At 48.1% G+C, this 13,814-nt stretch overlaps 1 protein-coding gene across 1 annotated transcript; it reads left to right on the top strand.

The window, feature by feature from the left end:
* Window positions 1-3,518: 3,518 nt before the first annotated feature.
* On the top strand, window positions 3,519-4,584 carry EI90DRAFT_3134542 (uncharacterized protein; the record flags this gene model as incomplete). The annotated part of the gene is made up of 2 exons (XM_039064675.1): window positions 3,519-4,496; window positions 4,555-4,584. The coding sequence occupies 2 exons, from the start codon at window positions 3,519-3,521 to the stop codon at window positions 4,582-4,584; spliced, it is 1,008 nt and encodes a 335-aa protein (XP_038909108.1).
* Window positions 4,585-13,814: the final 9,230 nt, after the last annotated feature.

The following is a 13,814-nucleotide window of genomic DNA, read 5'->3' as shown; positions in this document are numbered from 1 at the left end:
CTCCTGGGGGTCAAGCTAACCCCCTCAACACCCTACCACCCCCAGACTGACGGACAGACAGAGCGGGTTAACCAGGAAATCGAGGCCTACCTTCGGGTGTTTGTCAACCACCGCCAGGATGACTGGGCGGACTGGCTCCCACTGGCAGAATTTGCCTACAACAACCGCGTCCACTCGTCCACCCGTCAAACCCCCTTCGAGCTTGACACTGGGCAGCATCCCAGGATGGGGACGGAGCCCACACGTACGTCCGAGGTAGAAGCCGCCGACGCCTTCTCATCCAGGATGATGAAGATGCAGGAAGAGGCGAAGGCGGCCCTGGAACACGCAGCGGACGAGATGGCCCGCTACTACGACCGAGGTCGAGAGACAGCCCCCAAGTACCAGGAGGGTGACCGAGTCTGGCTCAGCGCCCAAAACTATACGACTGACCGCCTGACCAAGAAGCTAGACCATAAGTGGCTAGGCCCCTTCAAAGTTGTCAAGGTCGTCTCCCCGGCAGCCGTCAAGCTCCAACTCACCGCACAGCAAAAGGGAATTCACCCAGTCGTATCTGTGACGAACGTAAGACCCTACCGCCCGGACGAGATCGCAGAACGACCCCCTGACCCCCACCCGGGCCCAGAACTCGTAGATGGAGAGGAGGAATATGAAGTGGAAAAAATACTGGACTCTAAGTGGTTACGCCGGAAGCTCTGGTATTTAGTAAAGTTCGCAGGTTGGCCGAACTCAGAGAATGAATGGCTCCCCCGAGACCAACTAATCCATGCCCCTGACCGGATCGAGGAGTTCCACCAAACACACCCCCACGCCCCAGGAAGGGAGAGAACGAACCCCCTGGCCGCTTCGAGGCGAAGCGGCTTAAGGAGGGGGTGATGTCAGGGCACACCCGCCTGACCCGGGCCCACCCGGGCCCACCCGGCCACACCACACCCGCTCCCCGCTGTCTATCCCCCTCCTTCCTCCCTCTCCTCCCCCTTCTTTTCCCTTTTCTTTCCCCTATCTTTATTTCATTCTTCTCATCTTCTTCTTCCTGTTTATTTCTTTCTATCTACACGGACCACCTTCCTTTGTATCGATGTACTATTGACCCGTCCGGCCCACACACCCCGGACGGCTTCCCGCTGTGCCCAGCACGCGCGCATGTAGCGGACGCTCTCGGGATCCCCCACGGGGACACCCGGATGCCTGCGGCTGCCTCCGAGGATGACGTGGCACCTGTCATGTGACTCAAGCCGCATGTACATAAATGTACCTGAAGTGGGAACCGAAGAAGTAACCTTCTTCTCACATTCTCCACTTCAGGTAAGTAGTATAGTTTTCCTCTTTAATAATAATAACACATTCTCCACTTCAGTCTGAGTGGCCAGGGACCACTGTCCCGGATCGGGCCCGCCAGTACGCATGCCCGCTCCACACCCCGCGACAGCCTCAGTGCCGGGCATTACCCCCGGGCCCTCTCGACCCCGGACGCATCCCTGACAGTAATGCTGAAATCCAGTTGTTGGGTCTACTATAATGGCACTAATGGAATGCCGTTGTTAGTACTCAAGAAGAAACCTGGACCCAATGGAGAAGTCCGCATCCGCACAGTCATAGACAAATGGGAAATCAATGAGAACACGGTGCCGATGTCTTCACCACTTCCAGACATTAAAGCTATACTGGATCGAGTTGCTCGCCATAAGTTCATATCCCTAGTGGATGGTCGAGATGCATATGAACAGATGAGAGTTGAGCCAGCCGATGAGGAGAAGAACTTGATCATTACGCCAGATGGTGTGATGAAGAGCCGGGTTATGTGCCAAGGTGACAAAAATGCCGCCGCAACATGGCAGATGACCATGTGTCACACGTTCGGTCTGTACATTGGAAAATGGATAGACCCATACCTCAGTGACATAATAATTTACTCAAATTCAATCAGTGAACATATTGAACACTGCTGTACTGTGTTCCAACTATTGTGAGAACAAAAGTTCTATTTGTCGACACAAGATAAATTACAGTTCTTTGCGGATGAACTAAAAATTTTGGGTCATGTGATTAACAGGAAAGGGATCAAGATGGATCCAAACAAAGTTGACAGTATTGGGAACTGGAAAATCCCCACAAATGCATCCTTGCACAGATTTTTGGGAGCCATAGGGTACCTAGCACCAAATTGCAGAGGAATCCGCATTCCTATGGGTGTACTAACCCCATTGACGAGTGCCAATAGGATTTGGAAATGGGACAAAAGACACCAATGAGCGTTTGAACAAATTAAAGAGATTGTTCAGAATCACCGCGAGATACACAGAAAGCCACTGGATTACTCCAAGAACGCACCTCCAATAAACCTAATTACAGATGCCTCCCTGACTGGAGCAGGAGGAGTGCTAAGTCAAGGAGAAGACCTGGAAACGGCCCAGATAGCCTGCTTCTGGTCTGGGAAGTTTACACCAACACAACAGAATTACCCTGTCCACGAGCGAGAATTGCTGGCAGTAATTGAATCACTAAAGCACCTGCGTAACCAATTACTCGGTTGCAAGTTTAGACTATTTACGGACCACAAACCACTGGAATTCCTTAAGTCCCAATGGAATTTGTCTCAGCGCCAAGCTCATTGGCTAGATGCACTAAGTGATTTTGATTTCACCATCAATTACTTACCAGGAAAAGAGAATTCATTTTCAGATTCCCTGTCTTGCATATACAGCAGCGAGCCTCCGGGGACAGTACGTGTGTCTTCTGAATTCGTGTCAGAAACATTATCCGAAAATGAGAGTGACAAGGATGTTCCTGGGCAGGCATTTTACACAGCTCCTGTGGTCACGGGGCCTGCTGCAATACAAACACGGAAACTACAAGCCCGGCCTCTACCCAAAGGAAAGGCTAGGAAGGATCCCAGTATCGCAAATGGTCGGAACGACCCAGAGGAATCATCAGCCATCACACAAGAGAGCCTACAGGAGAGTCCTGAAGAGAAAGTGAAAATCCGAATCAAAGTTCCAAAGCACATGCAAAAGAATCGCGAAACGGAGCCTGTACGATCAATGAACTCAAGACTGGATCAAATCCACTCAGAATTACAATCCGACGACCGCAAAGTCGTTAAACTAGGAAACAAACGCAACCTAAGTAGAACAAGAAAACAGGGGAGACTGCCAGTAACAGGAAGAGAGGCAACTTGGGCAAACTAGTACAAACCTGCCGGCCCCGCAAAAGCGGGACCACCCTCACTACACCATAGTGAGCCGAAAGGACCCCGCTCACCTGCCGGGGTGGTCGAAGCCTAGAACAACCTTCCAGCAGTCCCTGAAACTTAGGACCCCCCCTAACCAATAAGACCACGAAAAAAAGAAAAAAAAAGAAAAAAGATTTAAAAAATTAGACACACCCAGCTACTACCGGTCAATCCCCCCCCAAAAAACTATACAGCTGAAACCGGAGCAAACCAGACCCACACGTGCCCTGACAAACCCCTTAAGAAGCAAAGCCCCACCATATAACCACCGACCACGTAAGCCCCTATGCCGACTGCACACCAGCAACCTAACCACACCGCAACCCCAGTGACCAGCACAGGCCACAAACGCAACAGAGAGGACTCCATCACCTCCGAAACACCAGTCCCCCCCAGAAAAGAGCGAAAAATGGCACAGACTGACCAAAGCCAAATGCCCGAAACCAATAGGGACGGCCCCTTCACGCCCACCCCCCCAGTCAAACCTGCAATCAGAGTCCTAGCGACACAGACTCCCCCAGCAACCCCAAATCTGACTGTAAACAGAACCCCCTCTCCGGAAGCCATGGAGCTGTCTCAACCCCGCAGAATCACGTACATACCCTCGACCTCTCCTGAACCCGAACCAGCCCATGCCATGAACATCACCCCCGCACCCGGACCCTTTGACATGCCAAATGACACCCTGGTCGAATACAACACCTGTCCCCTCCCGGTTAACTTCGACTACAAAGTCCTAGGAATGCACAGCTCACACCTCTGCCTCAACGTCACGGATGAGGCCCTTGAAGCCTGGAAACAGATTAACAACCACGCGGTAATCATCATACCCACCTACATGGCATTCTCCCTCACGAAAATGCAAGAGGCGAAAGACCACGCCTCTACCTTCATTAAAAGGGCCTTCCCCGACTCAGCAAACTCCATTAGCACCATACCGGCTGCCAATGCAATTGACGCGCAAGGTGACGACCCGCTCCCCTGGGGAATACTGGTAGATGGCCTAACGCTCCGTGACACCGCCACCATCCTACACCACCAATTCTGGCTCTCTAAAGCCTTTAGCTTCATTGCATACCCCGCTTCCGACTTCACATCTGATTGGTTGGGGAACTGGGCTTTCGCAGCCACAACCAAAGACAAAGAAGCAGTCCAAACGTGCTTAAAGACCACCCTCAGCCACCCCTACTCGAAAATAGGAAGGTACCTCATTGAAAATGTCCCCGACGAACTTGAAAGACAAGCCATAATAGAATCGGCCCGAGTAAGACCCCTCAGCGTCACCACCCACAGCACCACAGCAACCCACTGGACATTCCTAGTCAAGTCCCCGCACCCCAAAGACGTCATAAAACATGGCTACTGGATCGATGCGGCAGAAGCCACGGTGTGGTACCACCCGGCCATCTCGAAGGGTGCCAAAAGAAATCCCCCCAAACCCTGCAGGTGCTGCAAAGGACGCGACCACTCAACCCTCCAATGCCCCCTAACGGAACTACCTTTCTGGCAAGAGATCATCACCCCGGACAAACCGAATGACGCCGTCAGGGCCAACGCCGACATCGCCTTGGCAGCTGAACAAATCGGTAACCAGAACCCGGAGAACATGGAAACCCACACATACTACAGGGGCAGAGGTAGCGCACGTGGAACACACAGAGGAAGAGCCACAAGACACAGGGGATACCGTGGTAGACACCCTACTGGAACGAGAGGTAGATACGCTATGTAAATACCACCCCGTTAACCCCCAAAAAAAAAGTTAACCCAATCGCTACTAATACCAATCCCAACCCTCACGACTCAAGAACCTAGTCAGGTTCTCAAACTGACTAAAACCCCAACATGACGAAGCACAATAAATCCAACACAACACCGGCCCCTCTGGATCCCCACGGAATCCCGGAGGGGAGAGTGGTGAAACCGGCACCACCTGATAGTGCTGGCCGGCATATCAGCCCCAAACCACAAGGTCCCCCTTCATCCAAGCTTGGAGGCGAAGGGGCCGCAAAGGCAATCCAGCCTCTCCCCCGTGCCTTGGCCACAGTGGGTAGGGGGGCGAGTACCACGCAAGCTGTGGCACAAACACAAACAGGAACATATGACTCCCCGGACCAAATGAACAACCCAGACCCCAAAGTAAAAACCACCCCAGTAAACAGCCCTCTAAGACTCAGAGGTGGGAGGGACCCCCCGCCACAAATTGGGCAGATTACAATAGGCGCCCTAAACATCAAAGGTGCCAATAGCCGCAACACCAGAAACAAATGGAACCTAATCACGAACAAAATGAAAAAAGATAAAATTGCAATACTATGCCTATCTGAAACTCATACAGACGAAACCCAAGAAGAATACCTAAATAATAGATATAAGACAACCCACCACATACTACACTCCTACAACCCAGAACACCCCAGAGCTGGCAGTGTAGCAATAATAGTAAACAAAGACATCATTAAAAGCGACCCTACCCTCACGGTAAACCTGATACCAGGCCGAGCACTCCTGACAAACCTAAAATGGACGCAGGAAAACCAATTAAACATTCTAGCAATCTACACACCAAACATGACATACGCCGGACACGAGAATACCGAGTTCTGGAACAGAATTGACAGCCTCACAACCCACTTGGAAATCAACCTAATGCTAGGAGACTTTAACATGGTTGAAGACGCAATTGACCGACTCCCCCAACACTCCGATGCCGAGGAAGCAATAGAGGCCCTCAGGAAAGTTACTAGCGCCCACAACCTCAGTGACGGATGGAGGAAAACAAACCCGGCTCCCACACAGAACTTCACATTTGGCCACACATCGGCAAACTACCTGTCAAGAATCGATAGAATATACACGACAAACGACATCTTAGAGAGATCCTCCACTTGGGAAATAACAGACCCCGAGATCCCCACAACGGACCACCAACTAGTAACAACAAGCATTTACAACCCCTACACCCCAGTGATTGGACGAGGCCGATGGGCAATGCCTAAATACCTGATAAATGACAAAACATTTATAACAGAAGTCGAAAAACTCGGGAACGAGACCCTCACCCAGATAGATAACCAAAGCACCACGAACACCCAACAGCACCTCCAACATTTCACCCAGACCGTTGCAAGCCTAGCAAGAAAACTCGGTAAGATAAAATCAGGAAAAATGAACTCCACAATCAAGAAACTCACGAGAAGAAGAGACAAGATCATTACAAACCTCAACCCCCAAAACCAAACCAAACTCCAGATAGATCAAAAACGTATCCAAACGCTAACGGAAAAAATTAATGAAACAGAAAAACAAAGACACGAGAAAATAAAATCCCACTCCAATGCCAACAAACGGCTCCTAGCAGAATCCATCAATAAATACTGGTGCCGCTGGGGCAACGAAACAAAACCAAGAGACACCATAACAGAACTAGAAAGAGACACTGTCCCACAAACCTTCACCTCGGACCCCAAAGAAATGACCGAACTAGCTGCGTCCCACTACAACTCAATCCAACAAAAAGACCTCAACATCCCCGAACACACCAGAGAAAACTGCATCAGAAAAATGCTAGAAAATGTCACGAAACTCACCAACCAGGAGGCAAGGGAACTAGGAAAACCCCTAAACCACGACGACATAAGCTTAGCACTAAGACAATCACCGAACGGGAAAGCCCCCGGCCTAAACGGTATACCAATGGAGCTATATAAAAAACTAGACAATAGGTGGAGGTCCAAGAAACACAATGATAAGGGAAGACTCGACATCGTAAAACTACTCCTTAAAACCGCAAATGATATAGAGGAGCATGGAATCCAGGCACCGGAAATCCTAGAAGGCTGGATATGCCCCATCTATAAAAAGAAAGACAGAAGATCAATAGTAAACTACAGACCAGTCACGGTACTTAACGCAGAATATAAAATAATAACAACGGCCTTGATGAACAAACTACAACCCGTAGCCCCCAAACTCATAAACAAATGCCAAGCGGCATTCATCAAAAATAGAAGTATTTTTGACCAGATAGACCTGGTAAATAGGATGATAGAACTGTGTGAGATCATCAGCCAAGACGGAGCCATCATAGCACTAGACCAAGAAAAAGCCTATGACCGCATCAGACACGACTACTTATGGAGAACCCTAAGAGCCATGAACATACCAAACAACCTCACGAACACCATTAAAGCGCTGTACAGCGAAGCCAACACAAGGGTTATCCTGAATGGCCACACAAGCGAAAAATTCCAAGTCATAAGAGGGGTACGCCAAGGAGACCCCCTCTCCTGCCTATTATTCAACATCGCAATTGAGCCGCTATCGGGAGCAATCCGAAATGCAACGAACCTTAAAGGCCTAAAGATCCCAACACCCACAACAACCCAAAGAGCTATCCTCTCCCTCTTCGCTGATGACGCCGCAGTCTTCCTCTCCAGAGATGACAGCCTAGAAGATCTACACACCATCTTGGAAGAATGGTGCATAGCATCAGGGGCGAAATTCAATAAAGACAAATCAGTAATAATCCCAGTAGGATCCATAGATTACAGGGAAAACCTCATTACCCACCGGAAGATTAACGAAAACCACCCAACACAAATAGACCAGGAAACCCTGATCCTAAGAGATGGACAATCCACACGCTACCTCGGGGCCCAATGTGGCAACAAAGTGACCAACAATAACCCGTGGCCTGACATCCTAGAAAAGATAAACAAAAAACTAAACACCTGGGAAAAAGCATACCCAACCCTCGAAGGGAGAAAACTGATTGCCCAGATGATCATAGGGGGAATGACGCAATTCCACACTGTAGCCCAAGGAATGCCAGCGAATATAGAAAGAAAACTCGACAAACTTACCAGAACCTTTATATGGGGATCGGAAGCCCCCCCACCAATAAACACAATCCGCATGATGAGCCCAATAGAGGAAGGTGGCAGAAACATCCTACACATCCCCTCTAGAAACGAAGCCATAGATATAATGAAACTGAAATGTATCCTAGAGAACACCAACATAAGACCCCTTGCAAGCACAGCTGCGGAAACGATAATCACCCTAGCCACCCCCTGGGAAATCCTATCAAAAGAGGAACAGGACCCTAGTATCACAAACATATTCTCCCAACGCTTATTCCCTAAAGAGAGATACACAAGCAAGTCTATCCCCAGAGATCTAAAGAGAATCCTTAACACCGGCTCAAAATACAACCTAAAATTAGAGGCCCCATACTTCACCGACGAAATGAAACTAGACCTACCCGCATGGCACCATATAGGGAAAAGGGACGACTCAGCCTACAGAGAAAGAGGCCCAATGGAAAAATGCCTAAGAAAACACCATGAATGCTACAAAACAGGCGACTTAGTCATACAAGTGAGCTACGCAGAAAAAAGAACCCACAAACCGAAAAACAAGAACTGCCCCTGCTCAAAATGTGTAAGCCTCAGAACGAAAGGATGCAAGAACCCGGACTCCTGCTACACGAGAGCTGAGAAAATCCTAAGTAATATAAAATCGAAGTTCAACCCGTACGACCTGGAAACCCCAAAGTTAACGATAGACAACGTAGACAGAGAAAGCATAAAAAGATACGCCATAGGAAAACCCGAAGAAATAAAAATATTCGACAACACCCCATCAAATAACAACGACACCTTAGCAAACTTCAGGATCTTCATAAACAAGAAAGAAAGACAAAAGAACAACTCACCACCCCAAAAACTAAAATTCAGCAGACAACCCCAAGACACAACTGTATACACAGACGGATCCTGCATAAACAATGGCGAAGCGACAGCCAAAGCCGGGTATGGGGTCTGGTTTGGAACAAATGACCACCGCAACCAAGGAGAAGCCGTAGACGCTAGCCTAACCCAATCAAACAACATTGCAGAAATGGTCGCGATTCTCCACGCAATTAAATCCACCCCCAGCAACGCGCGCCTCCACATAAAATCGGACTCAGAGTGGTGTATCAAAACCCTAGGCCCCGATCTCCCTGGCATAGAGGACCATGACTATGTGAGAAAAAAGAACATCAACCTAATAAAAGAAGTCGTGAGCCTCCTAAGAAATAGATCAGCCATCACCACCCTCGAATGGATAAAGGGACACTCAGGTATCCCCGGAAATACCGAAGCAGATAGACTAGCCGCAATAGGCGCAACAAAAAGGCCTGCAGCAAGCAACACTGTAATATCGACCCACCCCAACCACCCCCGCTGCCCAAAAGGGGCCAGGCTAAGATCCCTAACCCAAGCGGCGGCCCTAAAACTCATAAAAAGAGAATTAATGAAAAAACACAACAAAACCAACAATACCGCCACAAGAAACCTGAATAAGATCAGATCCACGCTCTGCGAGCTAGAAAACGGGGAACCCACTGACGAAAGAATATGGCAGGCCACCCTCAAGAACAAAAGGGACATACCCACCAACATCCGCAACTTCCTCTGGAAAGCAATCCACAGCGGCCATAAGATCGGCGATTACTGGAGGAAAATCCAAAACTACGAACACAGAGGTGAATGCTCAAAATGCTCAAAAACCGAGAACCTTGACCACATACTTTTCGAATGCAAGCACAACCAAAGCCAGACCATCTGGAATATAATCGAAAACCTATGCACAAAGAAAAGAATCAAGTGGCCGAGAAACCTAAACGCCTCACACATAATGGCAGCACCGCTTTGGAACATAAAAAACGAAGAGGGACTCACCAAAAAAGGAGACACCAGAGCCCTAAAAACCCTCCTACTCGAGGGAGCATGGCAAATATGGAAAATACGCTGCCACAGAGTAATAAACAGCACTGAAGATCATGAAATCAAAATATCCGCGAAAGAAGCCCACAACAGAATAAAGTCAGCCCTAAATGACAGACTTCAAAACAACAAAATCCTCACCAACACCAAAAAGTACGGAACCAAAGCCCTGCCCGAAAAACTTGGCCTCGAAACCTGGAAGCACCTAATAGTCGAAAACGAAAACACTCCTGCTAACTGGCTAAAGGCCAGTGGGGTTTTAGTGGGTATTCCCGATCCCCCGGATCGGTGCGAGCCCCACACTCACGTGATGTATAGTGCGTAAATGCATTTCCCCACGGTGGAGTTACAGGATAAGGACCAAGCGCAAAGAGCACCAAACAAGGCGAGACCAAAACGAAACCAACTACCATAACCACCCAGGGGACACCCCCTACTCCCAAACCCCCGGTAGTAAAATCTACCCAGCGCAAGCTACGGAGGGTTCCACCAAAAAAAAAAAAAAAAAAAAAAAAAAAAAAGAATTACAATCCGAAAATGCCGAAACACCACCAGGACTCATACCTCTGGTATCAGATTTGGAACCGGGTCTCAAATTACCAGAATTCATTGCAGATAAGTACAGACAAGACATCTTCTTTGCCAAAATCCTAGAAAATCCAACGCACTTCCCGAATTTCTCAGTTATGAAGAATGCCGACAACGAAGCTTTGATTTTTATGAGAAACAGCCAATTTACGGTATTGTGTATTCCAAATGTGACGTTTGGTTCTCGTTCTTTGTGCGAGATCATCATATCGCATGCACATTTGATTCTAGCACACTTAGGTGCTGAGAAGACTCAGCTCTACCTGCGACAACATGTCTGGTGGAAAAATTTGCTACAGAGCACCCGAAAATTTTGTGCTTCATGCCCAACCTGCGCCAGAACAAAATCACGTACAACCGCTCCATTTGGTCTCCTGAAAACATTGCCAATCCCTTCTCAACCATGGGAATCCATTGGGATCGACTTTGTCGGGCCAATGCCACTCTCAAAGATGCGGCATGGTGCCTTTGACATGATCTGCACAATCATCAATCACTTTAGTGGGATGGTACATCTGGTACCCACAGTTCAAACCTATACAGCACACGACATGGCAGAGGTCTTCTTTGATTCAGTGTATAAGTTGCACAGACTGCCACAACGGGTTGTGAGTGATCATGACAGCCTATTTACTTCAATGTTCTGGACAGAATTGCATAAATTAATAGGTGTAGAACTCCGGCTGCCTAGCGCTTACCACCCTGAAACAGACGGCGCCACAGAACGAGCCCACCGGACGATAGGCCAGATGCTGAGACAGGCAGTGTCTCATCGCCAGAAAGACTGGGCTTCTAAATTACCGGTAATCGAACTAGCAATCAACATGTTGACTTCCAATAGTACAGGTTATTCACCATTTGAATTGAATGGGATCCGACAACCAAACCCATTGCTCATATCACATGAATCACTGTATCCTGGTATCCAGACGGTAGCAAGAAAAATGGCATCAGTCACTCTTGATGCACACGACGCTCTGATCGACTCAAGAACAAATCAGACTTGGATTACCAACAAACATTGAAAAGAGGTGCCATTTAAAGTAGGCGACCTCGTGTATTTGTCCACAGAGAACCTTAACTTAGGTAAAGGGAAATCATGGAAACTGACGATGAAGTTCATTGGCCCACTGAAGATCATCAGAGAGGTGTCACCGGGTGTGAGCTTCGAATTAGAATTATCAGACGAGTTGAAAGAACGAGGAATACACCCGGTATTTCATTCAAAATTGTTGCGACCTCATATTCCTAATGATGATATCTTATTCCCAAGCAGGAAAATTGATAACTACATGGGGCTAGGAGCATCTGAAAATTCATTTGTCAGGCAAGTCATGCGACATGATGGACAAGGAAAAAACGCCAAGTTTTTCGTGCAGTGGTCAAACAGCTCAAGCAGCTGGGAACCATACTTAGTGCTATGCGGAAGAGCAGCACTGGATGATTACTTAAACATATTGGGAGTGAGCATTTCGAATTTGAAACAGGATGATTTACCGATATCAGACATCACTAAAAGTATAAAAGGACTATCACTTGCGATGATATCCTCAGGACCTGTTACCCACTCGTCCACCCCCCGACACTCTGCACCACCGAACTCAGTTACTCAGAACTTCTCACCAATGTACATGCCATATTCGCACTTCATTGTTCCCCCCGTCGATTGCAATAATGACAGAGGTATCAGGCCAAGATTCAAACTCGTACCAAGCATGACTGCAAAGGAATACGCTGCAGTCTGTCGCTATCTAGCCTTGATAGAAGCAGGTAACAGCGAACCCGGACCTGAGCCAAAGTACTGGCAGGACTGGGTCAAGATTAATGGACTCGCGAACGTCATCCTGAGTGCCATTGAGAGCCATGCCTTGCATTCCCCATTCTTGGAAGCGCAAGCTATCTTGAATTCCGGAACAGTGATCAGAGCCACCGACAGATACACATGCCCACCAGGTCCTGGATCGACTGGCCGCTGGGGCCAAGGCAGACCTCGCCAGGGTCCATCAGGTCCTTATGGCCCTTATGAATGTCGTGGTTGAGGATGCGGCCGTTACATGAAGTATGGACCAAGGTTCAATATGGAGATACTTTTCCTGGTAAGTAATTGATGGTGAAATCAAAATCACTTAGTGCATCTAGCCAACGAGCTTGGCGCTGAGACAAATTCCATTGGGACTTAAGGAATTCCAGTGGTTTGTGGTCCGTAAATAGTCTAAACTTGCAACCGAGTAATTGGTTACGCAGGTGCTTTAGTGATTCAATTACTGCCAGCAATTCTCGCTCGTGGACAGGGTAATTCTGTTGTGTTGGTGTAAACTTCCCAGACCAGAAGCAGGCTATCTGGGCCGTTTCCAGGTCTTCTCCTTGACTTAGCACTCCTCCTGCTCCAGTCAGGGAGGCATCTGTAATTAGGTTTATTGGAGGTGCGTTCTTGGAGTAATCCAGTGGCTTTCTGTGTATCTCGCGGTGATTCTGAACAATCTCTTTAATTTGTTCAAACGCTCATTGGTGTCTTTTGTCCCATTTCCAAATCCTATTGGCACTCGTCAATGGGGTTAGTACACCCATAGGAATGCGGATTCCTCTGCAATTTGGTGCTAGGTACCCTATGGCTCCCAAAAATCTGTGCAAGGATGCATTTGTGGGGATTTTCCAGTTCCCAATACTGTCAACTTTGTTTGGATCCATCTTGATCCCTTTCCTGTTAATCACATGACCCAAAATTTTTAGTTCATCCGCAAAGAACTGTAATTTATCTTGTGTTGACAAATAGAACTTTTGTTCTCACAATAGTTGGAACACAGTACAGCAGTGTTCAATATGTTCACTGATTGAATTTGAGTAAATTATTATGTCACTGAGGTATGGGTCTATCCATTTTCCAATGTACAGACCGAACGTGTGACACATGGTCATCTGCCATGTTGCGGCGGCATTTTTGTCACCTTGGCACATAACCCGGCTCTTCATCACACCATCTGGTGTAATGATCAAGTTCTTCTCCTCATCGGCTGGCTCAACTCTCATCTGTTCATATGCATCTCGACCATCCACTAGGGATATGAACTTATGGCGAGCAACTCGATCCAGTATAGCTTTAATGTCTGGAAGTGTGTCAGGGTTCAGCACCCTGCCTTAGGGTGCCCCGGACTCCCCACCTACTTTACCCCCTTTTATTCTTTGACTGTTGCCTTGTTGTTGCCTTTGTGTGTTGTGTACAT

This window comes from Cantharellus anzutake (genome assembly GCF_015039405.1).
Source record: "Cantharellus anzutake strain C23 chromosome Unknown EI90scaffold_120, whole genome shotgun sequence".
In the NCBI taxonomy this organism is placed as follows: domain Eukaryota; kingdom Fungi; phylum Basidiomycota; class Agaricomycetes; order Cantharellales; family Hydnaceae; genus Cantharellus; species Cantharellus anzutake.
Note: the sequence above shows the minus strand (reverse complement) of the source record. Positions and strands in the feature narration are given on the sequence as shown.